This window comes from Tigriopus californicus, chromosome 6 (genome assembly GCF_007210705.1).
Source record: "Tigriopus californicus strain San Diego chromosome 6, Tcal_SD_v2.1, whole genome shotgun sequence".
Taxonomy (NCBI): Eukaryota; Metazoa; Arthropoda; class Copepoda; order Harpacticoida; family Harpacticidae; genus Tigriopus; species Tigriopus californicus.
The window spans coordinates 10850761-10872047 of record NC_081445.1 but is presented as its reverse complement, the minus strand read 5'-3'; the positions used below and the strand labels follow the sequence as shown (position 1 = coordinate 10872047).

General features: G+C 41.0%; 1 protein-coding gene across 4 annotated transcripts; it reads right to left on the bottom strand.

Annotated features, from left to right (window-relative positions):
* Positions 1-120: 120 nt before the first annotated feature.
* On the bottom strand, positions 121-21089 carry LOC131882825 (UPF0047 protein YjbQ-like). Of its 4 annotated transcripts, XM_059230098.1 has the most exons (5): positions 14919-16369; positions 8556-9914; positions 2424-2863; positions 2123-2305; positions 121-467 (listed from the first exon to the last, which is right to left on the bottom strand). In XM_059230098.1, exons 3-5 carry the CDS (start codon positions 2574-2576, stop codon positions 249-251), a joined length of 555 nt encoding a protein of 184 aa, XP_059086081.1. In that variant the 5' UTR covers positions 2577-2863; positions 8556-9914; positions 14919-16369; the 3' UTR covers positions 121-248. The 4 variants fall into 4 exon arrangements, with proteins under 4 accessions (XP_059086081.1, XP_059086083.1, XP_059086082.1 ...); XM_059230100.1 differs by lacking the exons at positions 8556-9914; positions 14919-16369 and adding an exon at positions 21066-21089; XM_059230099.1 differs by lacking the exon at positions 8556-9914.
* Positions 21090-21287: the final 198 nt, after the last annotated feature.

The window sequence follows — 21287 nt, the reverse complement described above, 5'->3', positions numbered from 1 at the left end:
TCATAGTCGTGAACCCTCTTGAATTCACTCTTTGTGCTTTTCCTCTGATACGTTGAATCCTAATTCATCTTCCGTGATCTAATGAAGTTCCAAATGTTAAATCAGAATGCTCGTCTCCAGTTATTGCACTTGGATTTTTATCTTCAAAACTTAGTTAAAGAGGGTGGTGGGCTTTTGGGCGGGGCTGCATTGGGCTGTCACACTTGTGGTCACACTTGTCTTTCACAACATACGCATTTCCCTCTTCATTAGCTACTCGTTGTGGAGGCAATGGGCGAGGTCGGGGATACCGGAGTCCGTTCAGGGTCCCGAAGAGCCCCGTTGACCGTCACTAACACTTTCCGAGACCCCGCCCTATCTCGGTGCTCACAAAGCCACACACCCTGCCAGGTTCCAAGGTTGAGTTTGCCATCTGAGACTGGGACGGTCAGGTTGGAGCCTAAAAAGCAGGCTTTCACGTGGGCAGGCTGGAACAAATAGAAGAACTTCAGTCATTCCCGTTTGAAAGAGACAGATGATAATTTTCAGGGCAAAATATAACTTCACGAGGTCTTTTACATGTAACAACCTTTGCTTAGGACAACCTTGGCTGAAAAGTGAAGTGCCATAACATAACTCCCAATTCTTGAAATATTTGATTCCCCCTCAACTATTATGTGCCCCGTCCAGCTTCCACTAAAATGGTGAATCAGGCAAAGGAGGCAGTTTTGTTCCATGGAGAAGCTCTAATACACTCAATGCCAATGGAAGGAACGGAGAAGAAATTATCTATGAGAGGAAAGGCTTTTTACGTACTGACATGCAAAGGTCTAATCAATCATTCAAGCTTTGCAAATGGCTTCGAAGGCTCGAGCAGACTAGATATGCCTTTGTCGTAACGTCCATTAAATCTTGATTTGAAGATGTGTCAAAGGCAGATCTCCACAAGAACTGGTGATCAAAATACTTCTTTGGAAAGAAGAAGACCTCCGATCAACTTTATCTAACTTCATCTCTTGAATGGATCAGCTTTTTAGACAGCCAACAATCCAAGCACGCGAATTGGCGGCACAATGATTCTCTAAGAGATGTCATTTTCACTGGCGCGATCAAGTTCTTTTGCAAACCATGCCATTTTTTGCAAATATGGGCTGAGATGCAATAGTTTGTAGTTATTGATACTCTTCGTGTAAAACAAAAAGGTCACATTGATTTGATGCTTCAAAATGTCAGAGTTCATTCTGAACTCAATAAGGAATCGTTTCAATCTTGTGTGCTGCACTCGGTTTATTAATTATAACTCATAACTAGGGATCTGATTAGAAAGTGATTCAAAGATTCAAGTTGAGCAGAAATCAAAGAGGGTTACAAATGAGTAATTAGTTTTCCTCAGTGTGGATAGTCTGAACTAGAGTCTGAACCATCGAAAGAATTTCTGCTCGACGTAAAAACAACATTTTTTGTCGGAGTCTAGCTTTTGAATAATCATAAACGCCTACCAAAGTTCAAAACCATATTGTATTTAAGTTCTTCATACTCGTTGAAGTGACGGAACTGTTATTTCTAATAGTATAATCTGTACTAAATCGCATGTCAAAACACGATCAGTTCCTCTGATTTAACGAGTCTAAAAATGCAGAACATTGGTGGGGAGGTAGTTGATATTTTTATACAAAATGAGCGTGCGGGTGTCAATTTGTATTCAAAGTCATAGCAGTCATCATTTAAGTCATATTAATACTACAAAAAGGGCAAAAGAAACGCCGCGTCATAAACTAGTAAGGTAGCCTGTCTTAGCCAAACCGGCCGATGGCGGTCCTTTTGAAGATGCTTTGCCTTTGCCGTTGGAGCTAAGACAATACAGGAATCACCAAACCTTGGACAAATCATGATGTTGCGCCAATCATTAAGGATTCCTTTCATTGGAGGAAAGAGTAAAACTTGTCCCGAAGATTGTGCCTTTGCCAAGGTAACCTAGAACCATACTGATTTGTACCACATCTTCAGGAATGATGGTTGATCAAGATCACTTCTTCGCGCCTGTACCCTATACAATGTTCTTAATTATATTTTTTATGACATTCCCACATAAGTGAAGCCTCACAAGGTCACCCAACATTTGACAAATCCCGGAAAGTCTTACCATGTCATCCGGTCCTTCACAAGAGTGTCGGAATGGCATGTCCTCTGGAACTATCCGGTTGAGCATCATTTCCATGTCGTCTCGAACGTCTGGATCCCAATTCTCGTTGATGGCCAGACTGGCCGAGGTGTGAAGGAGCTGTATGTGCATCAGGCCAACAGTGAACTGGGACAACTCAGGTAGCTGGAAGAATAGAGGTAAACCTTTATTAAAATCGCAAAATGTCAAGTATGTTGCCCCTCCTGCTACTTATTGTCGGAAGTATTATGACAATGATCACCCAACCTAACAATAATCATACCTGTCTCAGTATTTCCTCTGTGACCAAATGAACCCCTCTGTGTTGTGGTCTGAGATGAATTTTTCTTTGCAACCAGGCTGGAGTCTGGCCGACAATGAGGCCCGCGCCAACAGCCGATCCCGAGCCTTTACTGTGATTGGCCGAGCAAGCCATCTGCTGTGGACGTCAAGGCGCCTGATTGATGGCAGGTGGACATGCCAGGAGGCAAAGAAATGGGCAGTGTGGGCGGAATAGATCAGTAAATGGGAGGGATGAGAGTGCACAATCGTACTCGTCGGGGTTGTCGTTCTTGGAGGAGGAACGCTGAGGCACGTGGGTAACTTGTTTGGCTCCCTTGTCAATTTGTCATCAGCTGGTTCAGCAACCAGTTTAGTAGTAACAATGTCAGTGAAGACAACAAGGACAGGGAATGATGGTGGATGCTGTGACTGACCCATCAACTGGAACAAAGAGAGAGATAAGAAATTAGGTTACAAAGATGTCAGGGTGAGACGGGTGAGACCAACAAAACGTTCAAAGGGGTCTAGAATGTATGAGAACACAATTCCTTGGTTATCCTTTCTCGTTTTTTTCTGGTATATTAGCAAGTTACCTCACTTCTGGGCCTCCCAGCTAAATGAGATTTATGTTCCCTCTCAAAGTCACGAACATATTTTCTCCAGCAAATGCGGTGTATACTACAATTAATTGCTATTCTGCATTCTATCCATTCCATGGGATTAGTTTTCATTCACACTGTTCATGTGCATACACTCACTTTCACATGTGCTGCGCATCCAGCGGTGTAACCCATGTTCTAAAAACCATCCAAGTAACCCGAGTCTAAAATCTCTTAACTAATTAATCAATCCTATCAATTGTCATGATAAAACATCTATTTACTAACTAACTCTCTCTATCACGTTATAGCTGAACAGGTTTTTACTTCGAAATTCCAGTCAAGATGTGGTGTGTTGGGTCCATCCAAGTCAAGAGTGAGGTCATTCAAATTCATCTAAATTCGCCCCACATCCTCAAAACTGGCAAACTCTAAGTTCCACGAGCGTCCTCCTTTGAAAAGGCCACTTGGACTGTTCCAATGGACAGGGAGCAGAAGTTGCCTCATCTCAGGAACAGACAGGGAGGTGAGGACTTAACACCCACCACCAATACGATGACGTACTGAGATAGAGTGGCCGAAAAGACTACCACTATTCCCATGTGTAAGGTCCAAACTTTTCATGGACAACTTCATCTCATGGAGAAAGGTCCGTCCGCCTTTAGTGACTTAAGTATTCAAAAGTATGTACATAAATGAATGGGTGTTGATACTTGATGGTAGGCGAGTCCAGAGAGAAAAGCTCTGAATGACTAGAAACTGGGCTATTTCATTGATTGCCACAACGGAAAAGCGGTTCAAAAGGTGGCTAGCTCGTCATGTTGATCTTCCGAGGTTTAAAAGTTTCCCATGTTTGAATTGGTGAGGTCCTGGTAGAATTATAACTAATTTTCTGGGAGAGCTCTCGTCTGGCGCAATGGAGAGAAAGAAAGGAGATTCCGAGTGAGCCTCGGGTCTCGAAATCAGTCACCAAAGCAGGGTATTGGAAGTTTGGAAGAGAATTGGAACCAACTGAAGTCGATTCCAAACCCCGATATTTTCATTTTAAAAAGAATATTGAAATCGGACTTGGGAGTCGCTTGTCCCATGTGCTCTACCAATAAAGAACTTTCTCCGTGTTCCGATTAAGACCCCATGGTTTCCATTCAGGTACCGAACTCTACAATAATTAGGCTTCATTCTCAAGGTGGTGGCCGGTCTAAAACTCGGAATCTCTCCAAAATATCTTGGCAAACGCCATCTCCGCTAAACCTAGGTATAAGGCAAGTGCCACCAGGGTGTTTCAAATCTACGTAGTTGCAGTGCCATTCGTTGACCAACCCACACTCAGCCGTTCAAATGACGTTGTCATCTCCAGTTGAGGACATGTAGCTTATGCTTCATATTCCGGCGAAAGAGGTGCAAGTTAATGGAACACTCTGTTTTGAAGGGACCAGGAGACCAACAGGACCATTTCCAGTCTGATCCTCGTGAAAGGCAGGGACTCCCCAGGCTTCAAAGAAGGAAGGTTACACACATATGCTCGCACGCACAAATCTAGGGGGTATAGAAAAAGCCAACGAAGGCCGGGAGCGAACAAGGACCAGGACGGAAGAACGAAGACCGAGCAGGAGTTAAACTAGCGCAGACCTTGAGCCAGCTGATCCTATAAAAGGCCAACCATCTTGTTTTACAATTTGCCATCTTGTTTCTTTCAATACGATACGTTTGGTGGCCTTCTCTACATAGACACGTTGTATGAGGATGTGCAATCGACAGAATTTTATTGGTTGTAGAGGGCAAGCAACCTTCAGCCGAGATGATGTAGGAATAGCACCGAATCAATACGAAGAACAAGAAAGAATGAGTCCGTGTTATTCTAGAGTTTAACTAGGTTAATGGCACTTTTTGTTTGAAATTTGGATTGTGTTATTCTACTTACCTCAATACTTGTTTGTTTATTCTTCAGAATATAGCTTTGATAATTAATACTAGTTATAAACATGCCATATGAAGTAAGAGAGTATCATTACAAACTGAAAAAGTAACCTAGATCAATTGTAAGTTTGATTGCATAATGCATGCCTTGTTCCCATTGTAACCACACATATGAACACGTTAAATCAATCTCTCCTCTTAGATACCAAATTTACGTCTATCGAAGTTCAGCCTTGGCGTCGCTCATGAACCACCGTGTGCTCATTTGGTTGTGAAAGACAGTTGTAAAATGGCATTGGAGCCCCCAAAGAAGTGTGAAGGAACGAAACGAACATCAGGGCATGAGCCAGATAAGGACAAAGCAGCAAAGAACTGCGTCAGCATTTGTTCCACTTTCTATTGAAACTTTTGTGTATAATCATTACAGTTTTCTCGTTAGGGTCTGATTGCTTAAGTCGCAAAAGTTGAAAAGTCAATCAAATGTGCGAATATATATGATGAGTTGAAAACCTTTCTTCAAGCCATTCCTTTTCACAAAGTTTCTGAAGGCATCCTTGAAACCTCCAGTCCCACGAAAGGGTGCCAGAGGACAATTTATCATGAAAAAAGGGTTGAATTGAGATAGCAGACTTTGCCCATGGGGATTTTAGACCCAAAGACTACTCAACCTTTTGAATGCACACCTAAGTCTACCACGCCCAAAGACATTTTCACAATCGGGACCCACAAACCAGGTCCAAAGATTGAGCACTCGTGCTCAAAACAAATTCCTGCCCAAACCCAGGGTCTCCCCATGTATGGCAACCTATTGGCGAAAAGAGAGAGATTTGTTTGTCTAGATTCCAAAACAACCCAAAGATCCCCTTGGTTGAACGAATGTGTGTCTGTGCCGAGAGCCAATTCCTAAGATTTATATACGCAAGGGAGCAGAGAAGAGAGGGGAACACGGGGCACGAGGTATCAAATGCTTCAAGGTCTTTTTGAGATGACCTCATGGTGGAAGGCAGAGGAGCTGGAGTTCATTGACTGAAAGTGGTCCACATCCATCTCGGAGCTAAAGTTGGGATTTCGTGTCTGGGATATGCTCACCGAACTTGGACACAACACACAAACGGGATGGAGGCGAGTACTCACATCAAACCAATAACAATGAAACTGGTGGTTGGTAACCAGGAAGCAACGCAAACGCACGGCTTAGTTTTTTGTTGTTGTTTACTAGGGGTGGTTTCAAAATCAGGACTTAGTAGACATGAAATCCCTTCTGGTACTTTTTAAAGGGGACTTGAAACCATATTTCGATGACGTTTGGTAGAGAATGCATTACTTTATATACATGTAAGTTAGAATGAAAAGATAAAAGAAGAAAGGGAATTGAGTTGCTGCCATTTTATTCGAGAACTTAAAAGAGGTTATCATTGAGTACATAAGGTATATATTTACGCTTTCTTTATTTCAATTTCAAAAGGCGTATTTTGTTTTTTAGTGCCTCACCACAAGAATAACTTTGCTAATTTACAAAAGTTACATAGCCTTTGTCGCCCTCCATTTCCTTAAAAAAGGCGTATTGTTCACGGAATTTTATTCTGACGCTAGGCCGCCTTTTAGTCCCTCTTTAATACGTGAACAAGCACACTCCAATAGAACGGTGCATTATTGAAACTGGTTGATTGCAAAGATTATATAACTTCTTGGTCACTAGTTGGCTAGTATATTTTGACATTAGTATGCAACTTCTATGCTTAATTTCGTGACAAATGAATAAGATCTTACATATATGGCCAAAAGACCACTTGAAATGCTTTGAAAAAGGCGAAGCCGCTTTTAAAAAGCGGTTAAACCACAAAATCCCCACATCATAGCCAAGAATGCCAAAACGGTTCGAGGTGGCTAACTCTTATTTCACGTTGTAAGAAAACAGAGTAGAAAGAATGTTTCAGTCTCATTGGACCAAACGCCGAAGAATTGATTTGATCTGCCTGATCCGAACTCAAGTTGACTATTTTATAACTATATGATCGAACATATAGTCTTGTCTTTTTTAATCGGAACAATCCAATATACGCCCTAAATTTTAAATTCATATTAAAATTACAATCGACTCTTAACTAGCCCAACCATGCCGAACTTTCTTTCACGGCGTGCTAGCCTATCGTCAAGGATTAAAGAGTTTTCAAACCTCAACTAAAAAAACTTGGATGACATGTTCAGCCTAGAGTGTTTCATTTTTAAAAAGGATGCTAAAGCAAAGCTGTTGAGAAATAACACTTTTAAAATAAATCCAGCGGGCCCTTGTTCATGTAATTCAATGGCTTGATAACAATGGGATTTTGTTCAAACGGAAAAACAAAGCTTTTCAGGGCGAAAAAGAGCCAAAAGAGCAAAATTGGTATTCATAGTTTTTATCCCTTACAAATGATTTAACCCAATAATGCAAATGAAAATTCGGATACCATCATGTATACCTGAAGATCTACTAACACTCCAACGACAGATCTGTCCCAACAATGAAAAAAAGATAACTTTTATAGGGAGAATGGCGCACATCTGAGATGATCGAGCCTCAAGTTTCTGCAGGGCAACCCAGCGCAGTTAGCACTATGCCGCTCCTCTCTCCTCCACCATCACTCCCCATGTTGTTTGCAGAGGAACTATTGGTTGTCTTTGTGCATGGTTCATTAACTTGTTTCATTTTTGGTGTTCCCTCAAGCCCCATTGACCATTCAACAACTGGGGAGCAACCCTTTATATATCACATCAATAAACATCCACCGAGGAAATCGGCCGTTCAATGGCTTTGTGAACGATTGCAGGGATTCGGTGAGGGCCCTGGAGGTTTGTGAAACCCCCAATAAAGCGATAAACGGTTTGAGGTATATTAATGCAGCTAGAAATGGAAGACACAGAGAATGGAGAGCAACTTTCACTTGCAATTTGTTTTTCAGTGCCAAAGCTAGGAAGACAAAATGGATGGATGTCCTTTGTGCAGAGTGAGGAGAGGAGACAAGTCCAAAGGGGACCACAGAGCCAGAGAGAAAGAGAGAGCAAGAGGCTATCCCATGATCAGAGAGAGTACAAGTGAGAAAGCTCAGGATTTGGATTTTGTTTTCATTCTTATAATACATCCTTGCCATTTCAAACTTCAAGACCTACGGGTAAACAAGGCAACGATTTATTTAATCCAGTAAGGTTTATATAAGGAAAGAATTTCTTGCACCTCAGTTAACCTTTTTAGAGGAATATGTCTCAAAAAAATATATTCATTTATTAAGAGTTTCCAGTAGACTCAGAATGTAAACACCATCGTTTCTTTTTTTTAATTGGTGAAGCATATTGTAGCGACTATCTAGGAGAGATGTACCAGAAATTGTAATCCTGAAAAAAAATCTGCAACAGGATATCAAGGTCTGGTGTACAATCCCTGGCAACTACAATAAATTCTCTGCATTGCAGCACAACCATTAAAGAGACCTCAATCTTCTGGGCAGTAACTAACCTTGCCAGGAGAATCCGGGAACTCCTCGAAAAGACGAAGGAAAACAAGAAACCAAATCCTAAAATTCAAGGTGACGCCCATCCCTGGGGCTCAAAGAAGGTGCTTAGCACTTCACTTCGCTTACCTTGTCACTTAGAGAAATCTTCGCTCATAGTAGCAAATGAGGATTGGGTTGTCTGGTCCAGGCTGAAAACTAGGAGCAGCTGGCTTGACGGGGTCATCAAAGTCTCTGATTCTGATTAGATTGGCGCCAAATCTGGATGGATCCAAACTAGACGGGGGTAAGCATCCATAAATGATGGGGGATCTGTGTGCATATGAATATCTCTGCGCGAGATCTTCGCTCTGGAAGAAGACCTGTTCACAATGGTGGGAGGCCAGGAGAGATGCCAAAAACAATATTACTCTCGGAGACGCGGATTCCTGTGTCTTCGTGGTGCCTCAAGGTCCATAAAGACGGTTCGGTCTGTCCCCGTTCAGGCAGCCACTATGGACAAACAAGGAAGTGAGGCCAGGCTCGTTGAGGGCTAAAGGAGCAAGATCATATGCTGCATTAACTCTGGAAGAACAGAGGTTGCTCTCTGGCGGCACACGCACTCTTCACTGGTCCAATGGCGGCAAAGATGAATGCCCTCTTTCCTTCACCATCGCCACCGCCACAACCACCGCCAACGACGAATGTGCAATCCCTGGCCAGACGAGCAAAGGGGCCACAGGGGTATGACGGTTTCTCTTGACTAGTGATGTGACATGAACATGCAGTTATGAGGACAGGACACTTGCTCTTTTAGCTCTGTGGGCCTAGCGAGATTTGTCCATGGATGAGCAATGTAATTTGGAACCAATCATTACGGCATTGGGGAGAACCACAGAGGGGGAACGGACCTCTGGACCACTGTTGGCGATGATCCAAGTAATGGTAGCCCTCAATGTCAGAATGAGACTCTTTTCGGCGGTTCTGAAGAACACTCCGCAAGCGGTGCGATCTTTAACCTTGTCAGTGAGAGGCAGGAAGCCAACGAAGCTATTTGAGCGCCTTAGTTTGTGCAAGTTCTCGAGGCATCGATACCCCCCAGTTCACCACTGCAACTGTCTCCACGAAATAAATTTCTCAAGTCTTCAAGGGCCATAGGCATCAAGAGAAACAAAAGACCAGCTTTTGGGCTCCCTTCTTTTTCCTGGCTCCTGGCTTCTGGCGTCCGCTCTCCGTTCTCTGTTGTTGTGTTTTTGTTGAAAACTTCAAGAGCGGGAAAGGCAAAACAAACCAGTCACGCCTGCAGCTGCCGCGTAGGCCACTAGTGAAAAAGGGACAGTTTGGCAGAGTCAAGACTTTTACCACTTTGTATTCCTGCCAAAAGACTTCACAGATGTTGACGAGAACACTGAGACAGTCGACATGCCGAGGGAGGCTATATCATTGTGAAACGGGGATAGATTTTTCTTTCGCTTCGGCGACCCAAAAGACACTCACACCTCCTCCAACCTGAAACCAAGAGCAAGATAGATACAACATCTCATTACTTCGGCTCGCTTTCATCGGGCATTTCTTAAAGAGCCAGCCAGCTAGTAGCTTCAAACTAGTCTAAGCACAACCACCAACCATGGCGCTCATGTACATGGTGTTTATTATACTATACCCATGTGGGTGAGTTCCGTTGCCCGATGATAATGTATTCAATTGTGGAAACAGAGATGGATTTCCCCAAGACATGAAAAACGAGCTTCCCCTTCGTTTCCCAACTCCCAAACCTTTCCAAGAGAGTGAATAATTAATAGAGACTTGGTTATGACAATAAGAAAAGAGATGGCGTGGACGAAAGGCTGGTGAAAACGGATATCCTCATTCATGAAAGAGGGAGGGCAAGGCCAAAACAGGAGCAGAAACATCCGTCTTAACATTAATTGTTGCCAACGAAGCGAATGCTCGGCCACCCATCTTGAGGATCCCCTACCCAAGCCCATCCAATCACCACCACCATCACCACTTTCTGAACTCAAATTCTCATTCTTGGCATTAAAGTAAGGAACTCGGGCGAGCTTTTTAGCATTCAGCTTGACCCTTAAATGTGGCGCGTAAGGAGGGATTTGGGTTTCGCAAAGGACATTCTCGCTTATGGCATATGCATTCTCCGATCCAAGGACATACTAAAAGTGGTGGTTGTTCCACAGAGAAGGGTTGACCTCAGAGGCTGTTCTTTAAATTTGGAAGCGATAGGGGCAGACTTGTAAGTCAAGACATGTAGTGGAGCCTTTTTATCTTTCTTTGGAACATCAAGTCGACGTCGGAAGGGGTTAAGGGACACGTGGAATCCGGGGATGAAGGAAGTAATGGGTTTTGCAAGCAAGTCAACAAAAAGAAATTGGGCTCTATTGGGCTGGTTCGCCTTGCCTCACGTCCTTGGGTTTCTTTCTGACAGCACTCGCTCTGTTTGGTTAGTTGTTCTCTTTGGCACCATTCATTCTTTCAGGGAGGGCAGGAGTCGTCGCCGCTATTCGTGAAATTATTCGACGCTTTCACGTTCGAATCCCGCTTTCAATGGGTTTGGAATTCAGTCGTGATTTGCCAAAAATCCGGCCTTTCGCTTCCTTAGGAGGCATGCAAATGAACTACCAAATCCTATCGCTTCGCTCTCATATTCGCTCAGGGGCTGGTGGGTGGATTGGCGGATCAGAAGTAAACCATTAAAAAAGATTCACCCTTCACTTTCACGGTTAAAACTGAACTTGAAACCTTGGAAAAGTTCATCCGAGGCTTTTATATTTAGGTATTAGTTCTCAATACCACGACTATTTTCTTAATTCAGACCTAAAAACTAAATGTAATAATCAAAATTTAGAAGCACATTGGAGAAGCTTTGGGAGTCTTCATTTGTGCCAACATCTAGCCTGGACTTGAAAATGCAAAAGCTTTAAGAGGATATGCCATAAAATATTTGGCCGATCTTATATTAAAAACTTTCAAATGTTTTGTTGTTTTTTTCACACAAGTTTTAGGAATTAAGAGCGAAGACTGGGATGTGTATCGCCTTGTGTAATCTCGTTCATGTTTTCTTCCATGTTGCAAATCAGTCGAAAGACGAAGGTCAACAAAAGCATAACTATATCCTATCAATCCATAACCTTGCTTAACAATTTGAAGCAAAAATGGCTAGTTCTCTTGATCTATTTAGCGATCCGCCAATATTTCTCATCTTTTCTTCATAGCCTTTGAAAAGTGGTTCTTCAAGCTATCACTTTTTAATGTGTCGAGCCTTAAGATCAAATGCAATGGTCTATTAAAAGACGATTTTTTGGCCAAATGGACATTAACTGTCCTGGATAGACGGGATGTTCGATCTCTGGCCTATTACAACAAATGCTTATCAATCCAAATTTAGGAGGCTTCATTGCAAAACTTGAGACTCCTCATGTTTGCTGGTCAAGATGCCCATTCTGGGATTTAGAGTAATGAACACCTCTCACTTCCACTTTTAAGCAGAAATCTCACTCTTTTGGGGGGATGCTACAATGTCATGACGTACAGTACCTATGTATATTAGGTTTGGCTTGTGATAGACTTTTCATTGTATTTACAGTATATTAAACTCGACTTTTGAAAAAATACAAAATTGGTCTAAGATGAATTACTTAGAGAATCTATCTTTTATTTAAAGGAATGTCATTCTTTAAAAGAGTATCTCTGATATCGGTTTCTAACTTGACCTGATCTGAGCTGGACTGCAGACTAAAATACGACGAGCGAATAGTGTCATAGTTCTGCCAATTGTTTTGATTTCATAAGCCACGGGAGAATTAATGCTTCCTCCTACAGACGAATTTTGGGAAGTTCGAAGCTAGATGGTGAGGTATAAAATAGCGAATGACAGAAGCACAAACCGTTGAATAGAAATGAAGTTGACTAGAGCTCGAAGATAAGTTCATCGGATTTGATTTTCATATTTTAGTCATTTTTCTAGCATTTTACGGTTTAAAAATGGTACTGTTGAGCTTCTAAGATTTCTTCACGCCTTGGGTACGGTAGCAAAATTCCGATTAAAAGGAATCAATATTCAGCTTGAAGAATTTAAAAACCCTCACTTGAAACTACGAATCGTCAAGAGCTCGTGTTCGATTTAAGACATTCATTACAAAATACAAATGTTTAAACCTCTATGTATTTGGGGCACGGATCACTTTCAGTTTAGATTGGACAAGTTGATCCATTCACCTCTTTTCCTTGGGTTTGCAATTATTTAAAACATTATTGAAACGTATTCATAGGCAGGGTTTCTAAATCAGGCTAACCTTGAATCTAAATGTGGCATTTTCATCTCTTTTTGAAGCGAGAGAGCATGGGAACCAGTTTCTTGGTTTCCAATTATTGCAAAATGGTTTCAAAAGTCATTGTTCTTATTCACGAAAACACCCCATTTTTTGTCTGTACTGTGCTTTAATCTTTATTCTCTCTGTCCCCAAACTTGAAAAAACGACAGCATTACTTTTTTAGTTTACAACCTTAAAATGTGTCTTGCGGGTTCAACTGAGTTCTCAAAAAAAGACATGTATTTTTCAAATTCCGGTACAGTACGCACATATAAGTTTTTTTGAATCCAAAATCCTCTTTTATGAAACGTGTTTGGATATGCATTTTTACACTTTGAAGTGATAAAATGCAGGGAGTTAAATTAAATAAAATTAATGAAATACTTGCATTCAGTATAAACAAAAGGAGCAGGTTGACATAATAATTGTTTCAAATAAGGCAAAAAAATCAAGAAAATACCTTTTTCATCTCGCAACGCACTCTGCTAACAATTTAATCATAACTTTGCTAAAAAGGAAGAGTTTCGATTTGCTCTCATCATTGGCTAAATGGCGAGCAGGCTAGTAATTTTAAATGGACTTAGATGTTATTTAAAAGCAATGGAACACTCTCTTCCATGGCAAATGGCAATTTAGCCATTGAATGATAATATTCCCTTTGGAATCTGCTCATTGACAAGATTCGAAAAAAGTGCGGAAATATCAAGGCATAGTTGAAAATTCTTTAAAAAGAGGTGTCTTTATTCCTTTCAAATTGTTCCCTGACATTTGACTTGTCTTCCAATCTGATATTTGGACCAACTTTACAATAAATACAAGTGATCTAAGATACCATTTATAGTGAACATTACAAAAGGTGAGCACACCGTTCACGAACAACAATATGTAGAGCATTTGACAGTTTTTCAAAATGCTTCCACGGTTACTTCGATCAAATCCCGGGCTCGTCAAAGCAAAGTGCCTTAAGTCAACGAATAATTGAGTCAGTGTTCATGGCTTTTGACACCGCCTATAAAGAGGATATCCCTATTCCTCTATTTCAATATCTCTATTTAACCATATAATATATAATATATTTATCAATATCTCTATTTGTAGATAGGCCATTCCCGAACCCAGCTTCAAAATTGTGTTCTAACTCAAGATAATCACTTTAAGCAGTCTATTTATGGTCATTCAAGGCATGGCATGACTCTGTCTCATGATGATACTGGGAGCTTGAATGGGTCAATTGCTTCCAACAGAATGGTCCCTCATACATTTGGTATTAATGAGATCCTTGATCCCAAAATGTATGGCAATATTGTCGGAATAACGGTAGGTAGCCAACTGGCACTTTCTTTTAAATATAAAACCGACGACTCTGTTCCTTCTCTCACCAGCCTAGATATATATTAAGAAATATGATATCAAGTCAAATTTTCAAAACCTTCGCCGGACTATCGATGACTTACAAAAAAGAATGAGTGTTCTTAATTGGATTAATTCCTTTCGTCTCTTTTGTGGCAAATCATCACCATTTATAGCAATGTTGTACTAATAATGACAATAGAGCTGCTTTAGCTAATAAGGCAATTATCCAATTCACTCGTATCTTACTTTTAAGCACAGCTTGTTCCCTGCAATGACACAGACCTGGATTTTGGAGTTGGGCAAAGATTTTCCAGATTATGCACAACTTGGTAACAAATTGGCGAATTACCCAATGCAGCTTTCCTTTCCTTTTCCGAATGCAATGGTCCTTCCCGTCGAAACGTAAAAGACTGAGATTTTAACAACCCCTGTATTGTCGCTTCTTTCGACCTTTAAAGTTGGCTTCAAATTATTTTCCCTCATTAATCTTCCACTTCTTCCTTTTCCCTTCGAAAACTAGGGTCTGGCTGGGAACCTGGATTCCGTGGCCAAAATGGTAATGCGATAAGGTCTCGTTGAACAAAGTTTCACAAGCCTGAGTAGATAGAGGTACTACGTTTCGGTTCCAAACAATTTGCCAACGAATGTATTTGAACTTGTTGATCTGGCTGTCAAGGCAGTTTTTTTTGGTCTCGAGGGAGCCAACTCGAGTGATTGGGATCAGTTTTAATTTGCACGCAACGTGTTAACGTGTTGTTTGTCCCCTAGTGAAATGCCAGGACCATGCGGAAACCCAATTAGACTTGAAGGCATGAATGAATGGCGGTCTTACCACGCTTGTTGTGGACAATCAGAGACTGGGGTTTCACTTCACTTGTGGTAGATCCTTGTTATTTTTCACCCATGATTTCGGGGGCTATTTTGAAAGCCACTTTGTGTACCTACACATAACAACCCACACACTCACTCAGAGACATCTCACCCATTGCCTCATGGTGATGGTTGGGATGACTATGATGCCCGTATTTGAACTGCCCTGAAGGTGGCCAGGCGGTCCGTGAAAATTGGAGGGACTTCTTGATCCATTGCAACCCGACCACTGCTCACTCTCTCACACAAGAGCCTGACCCAACACCAAACCCAAAGGAAGAAATGGAGGTCCTTGTGCCACTATTTTCACAATTACAGTTTCACACACTACTACTTTCCTTATCAACAACGGAGGGCCCCCACTAGTCGCAACTCACTCTGTCCAGTGTGCAGTGGAATAGCTGTGGTGTTCTTGTTCCTCGCCTTCGCCGTCTTGGTCTTGTTCATTCTCGGGAGTGCTGGTGGCCTTGTTCGTGCTGTCTTCCACAACATGGTCGCCTTCATCTTGCTTCTCCTGCTGAAAATCCAGCGACTAGAAATGGGCTTCCATGGCGGCAGGCCTGCAGGCCCTTGGACGCACGGAGAGCCTTCTTGCCATTCTTTCTCCTCCTCCTCCTCCTCCTCCTCTTCTTATTTTGCCTCCTCCTCCTCCTTCTCCTTTTCCCTTCCTTCCTGGCATTCTCACACAGCCTTGGATGGGTCTTACACAGTCTTACACTTCACACACAGAGACATTCACACAACTTGGAAAGAAAACCGAGGAGGACGAGGCCTTCGTCATCCCCAGCCATCTAGCAGCTGAGGCTGTTGGCCTATCGCTCTCTCTCTCTCTCTCTCTCTGTTTCCTATTTCCTCCTCGATCCTCCGTCTTCCAGCTCTTCTCTTCGTCTTGTTCCTCCACTGAGCAAGCAAGCAGCCTCTTCGATCCTTGATGGAGGTTTCCTTTCACCAGCCTCTCAGGGCCTCACCAACCATGCACACCAACCCACTCTACAGTTTGGCGTGGAGTATCTCTACAGCAGAATGCCCCACTGTAAACTGCGGGTTGCGGAAGAAAGAAGAGGACACCAGCCGTGAGCATCTTTCTCTCTTCCAATCATAAAGCTAAACTCGAGTCAGAATTTTGCGATCATCTAGAAATGAACCAATCTGGAATACTTGGTTCTTGGGCTCATTGAGTTAACGAGAGATTAAATAGCTTGAGTTCCTTGTTGTGTCAGGAGTTCGGGTATTAGAGATTCGAGAATTCAAGTTCATGGGAGATTAATTTCAATCCGAATGCAAGGCTTGGTGTTCAATCTCTCAGTAGGCTTTCTAGGCTACACTAAATAATTTTAACATTCTGCGCTTCAGAGGGCGCTTTGTGAGGTAGTAGCCTCTACCAAATATAGGACCAATTGTACTTTTTGAATTACAATGCATTTCAGTTATTTTTGGCTAATTCTATCCAAATGTTATGTGTAATTAATGACCCTGGTCACATGATGTCTGAAAAAGAAATTGTGTTCTTAACATGTCACAAGAAGTTTATTCAGCAATCTACAGTGCCTCTTCCCCTTTTTGTTTGGGCTGTCTCGTATTGGAAAAAGGGCCCCTATGCATAGTGTAACAAATGACATCTCAAAGTGTTTTCAAGGTCGTCAATTTTTTAATCAATTTTTTTTTAGCTATGATTCATTTATGCTTTCAAGACTGTTGATGAGGTCCTTTTATCCTTTCAAAACTGTCAATTGTTAGTCAAGAAAACGTTATTAGCTTATTCAAAACAAACTACAAGATGTGTCACTTAAAAATCTATTACATAAGTATTATTATGCGTTTTCTTAATTTCATCATAACCTCAAAATCTTATAAACATGTATTGAGCGCCTACTTCATCATCTCTCTTCAAAATGTTCAGTCTCTTAGAATATGTGATGTTCAATCTATAAGAAAAATTGCCATTCAAATTGTGATAGCCATGTACTTGCCAAACATATGTTCATGGTATTTCAAAGCTGAACTTTAAGATGGTTCAAATTTGATTGAGTTTTGACTGACACATCTCAAGGTTTGCTATTGCCGTTTTCAATAAAATAAAAAAAAGATTGCTCAAGCTTTCTAAGCATCAAAGAATGTCATGAAAAGTTCTTAAATATAGCTGAAACATACCTAATAGGTATCAAAGTATGATATGAAATAATGCAAAAAGAAAATAAGCTGTTTAATTGAAATTTTAAAGTGATTCAAAGACTCAAATGATACTGACTACCATTTCCTTATCTAATCCATACCTATTCTATAAGCCTAATGCATTTTTTTGCCGCAATCTATTCCCCACACTTTGATGTAAAAGGTTAAGGGTTTGGACCAGTTGAGTCAAATTGAGAGAAGGAACATGTGCAAAGTGTGCCCCAAATTGAAAGATAACATTTCATGACTAACCTAAGTTTTCATTCAGATTAAATGGATAAAGGCAACTAAGCACAAGGAAACAAGATACCAGAAGAAAATTCAAATTATAAAAGCAGCTCAACTTTTAAAACCAAAGAAATTGAGCTGCAGTGGTAAATCAACATGTTCAAATACATTCTTGTTAAATGTGTTTGTCCTTGTGATGATTTGATTGCAGATTTGAACTGTTTCAGCCCAGAAGACACAATCAAGAATGGCATAAAGTCCAATGACACATAAATGCGTGTACTTTTGTGAGCAATATCATTTTGACAACAACCACAATGGCAAGCAAACAAATTGCAAATTACACACAAAACAAGCTACTTCTGGGATTACCTTTCTTTTAACTGGGACACGTGCTATCAACCCCCCAAAAAAGACTTTATTACTCAAAAGAATTAAGTTTGATCAATGAGCCGACAGAAAAAGCTTGAAGCTTGTTTGGTTTCATCCCTAGTTCCAGGTTCAGAGAGATACGCGAACTCCTTTGAGCGAAAAGTTCGCTCCTGCCCTGGGCTGATATGTGCGTCCTCTATGTGGTACATTTGGTAGAGGTTGAAAGCAGAGTCCTACACTCTGGTGCCTCTTATTCTCTCTCTATCTCTCGTCCTACTTGTGGGCTGCTTTCTAACACAACTATCCCTATCATGGTCATGGAACCGCCAGCGAACCCTTGGTGGGTAATCCTCTTTGGGATAAAAGTTCGAAATCTTGGATTCGATCAATCCCTGGAGCGATTCCAAATGGGCAAGAATTTCTCGGAACTTTCGAATACCACAAATCAATAAACAATCAGAACTTGGGGGTGTTACCTCTAGAGAAAGTTTTGGGCCAATCCAAGCTGAGTGAATGTGATTGCGGTAAAAAGCAGAACCAAGCCAACTCATGCCTCATTAATGAAGAGGCCAACATGGATTTATAGCTAGAGTCACTTGGGTTAGACATCTAGGACAGACATTGCAGTAAGATTTTCCGCCGTACAACCCCTTATGATAGTCAAAGGAAGCGTCTAGAGTCTAGAGTAGAAATGGATCAGGGTTGAGGTATAAATTGAACAGGCTGCAATGTTTCTTCTCGCGTTTGAAATTTGAATCTAAGTAGCATTGAAAACATGCGTCAATGAAAGGGGTGGCACAAAGTTCCAGGACAAATGCCTCGTTAGTCCATTAGATAACACGCATACAAATTTCGGGCCAGTTTTTTTTTGTTTCCGATTCAATCAAGCATCAACTAGCCTTATTTACTTTGAAGTTTTGAAACATCCGGAAAAAGATTGATCGTAAAGCACTCCAAAAGCTTGTTAAAAGCCTTCATAACCAAGGCAAATTCACGCGTATATTTGTATTTTCCTCTTTTTCGTTTGCAACCAAGGTGCTGAGCAGGAACAAAGTAATTTTACTTTTATTATTTCCTTTTTTCCCTTCAGACTATACTCTATAGTACACACTATGTTTTTGAGTGGACTATAAATTGTTCAAAAAAATAATAAATGCATAGTAAATGGCATTTACCATGGTTGCCCAAAAGGTCTAAATTAGATGGTAATCTACAACACCATAAAACACTCTCCTTCTCGTTGAAGTTTGCCATATTTCTTAAAGCAGAATAGTTTACTTCTGATACATTATTGCAGAAGTATTTCGTATTTTGTTTACCCAAGAACTTTGTGCCACCCCTGTATTAGCAATTACTCGTACTGGAGAAATAACGGAAGGCTGTCGAATGAATGCAGAACTGACGCTTTTGGAATATCAACGACTAGAAACATTGCGAATTGAATATAGTGAAAGATGCCCTCAATTATGTTACAATCAATAACATACTTCTGCAGTGTAATATATGTTCCAATCGACATTGCAAGTTAAAAAGTGAGAGAATGATTTTTTTATAATGACGAACCCTGATGATGGTACATTATTGTTTTGTCAGTCATATATCTTGCACCTAACGCAACCGCTCTCTTGGTCATTCAATCTCTAAGATCGTGAAGGTCCCATTGCAATCAACATCGATTTAGGAAGCCATAAATACGAACATGACAAAGACGACACGTCGATCAATAAATATCTATTGCGCATGTGCTTCTCACAACCATCATTCTCATGGAATGTTCTGGCACAACGAATGTTGAAGTATGGACAGTATACTATGTGTACTGTGTAACGTATCAAGGTCTCTGCGGACCAGGGGAATCTCTCGACGAGAAAAATGATACTGACGCAGCTCAGGAGTGGAAAATGACCATTTAGATAAGATATGAGTGGAACAGTCACAAAAAGCTGCCTCCTGCCAGAGACGACCAAATATCACCCACTTGCTCGGCGGGAAACGCAGTTCCACCACTAGTTCCACTGCTACTTTTGCCATTGCTCCTACTACTCCTACCACTGCTACAACCAGGGAGTGTGAAGGTCAAAAAAATCACAAGGGATATAGACAAGTTTATGGGGCATTTCGGGGGGCTAGGAGAGAGAACAGAGACCCACCGATGGAGGTTTTGAGGTCGTAGATCAAACTCGGACAAGTTGGCAGAGGTGCTCTCATTTCAGACGCGCAGTCGGGCAATCAAAGCTACACACAAACAGTATAGGGATACCCCTTTTTCGAAATAGATCAAACTAGGAGACAAATGAAAAAAGAAATGATTCCCAATTTTCTCGAGCATAGAGTCGTAATGCGAAGGTATCCAAATTGCATGTTTTCAGAACAAGGTAGATATACATTGCAAATGGACAAGCCAACTTGGTTAAATAGGATATTGTTTAATATGTGTGTCTACGTGGTCTGAGAGCGGCAAATTCAAGCACGCTATAAGACGATTTTATATAAATATCTGACGCGACTGGCAGGGAAACCAGGCCCAAGCACCAAAAAGAAAACCGCGAAATTTAATAAAAATGTATACCTGATCTTTGCAAATGAAAAAAGGCATTTGTTGTCTTCATAATCATTCCTTTTTTGGATTGATTTTTCACGACCTTTTCTAAACGTTACAGAGAATTTAATCCCTAGTACTATTAGAATGAAAGGTTGTAATTTCGTCTATTTATTACCATTTAAGCTTTATACAATATTTGGTCTAATAACGAATTTGAGTTGACAGACCGAGCTAGTCCTAGAATGTAGGGTTGATCTGGAAACCTGGAATGCCATCTAAAAATTTGTCAAAGTCTGACTTGAAAGATGCAACCTGATCAACAAGGCCTACGTATTCCCTTAGAATATCAGAGGGAAACAAATTAAACAATGAAGGAGCCCAAGAAAGAAGAGATGTGGACTTCATTCATTCAGCAATGTTCTTATTTCTCTAGTTTTGTTTGCGATACTTGCGTTTTTTTACTGTTATTACTCTTCGACCATTCATATCCTCCATTTCTTAGAAAATGGAACTTAACATCACTAATTTATTGAATCTAACACATTCTGCGAGACGTCTGACTCGGTTTTGTTATCAAATACGAATTGGCGCGAATTTGAAAGAGTAAATATGATCTTATTGTTGACCAAAATTTAGCATCATCTTAAAACAGATTTGAACACTTGCATGCAACGGCTTATATCTAACAAAAACAGCTGCCAAGGATTTGCGACATCTATAACTAATATAATTATGCAGTAAATTTTTGTGACCCTCCATTCTTATTACAGGATAAATTAACCTAAACAGGCTTACCTGCAAACCATATTTTCCAATCTTCCCACACAAGTAACAACACGACTAGAATCCTGACTGTTTTGCTTTTTTAGCACACCTCGCTTCAGGTAAGTCTGCTCACTTGATGTTCACCACAGCCTGATCTACCAGAAACTACGGGATGTACCAACCTACCATCTAGTACTTGAACCATGGCAATGCACCGGAAATTCTCTGTAATTACCTTGATCTCCCGATTCA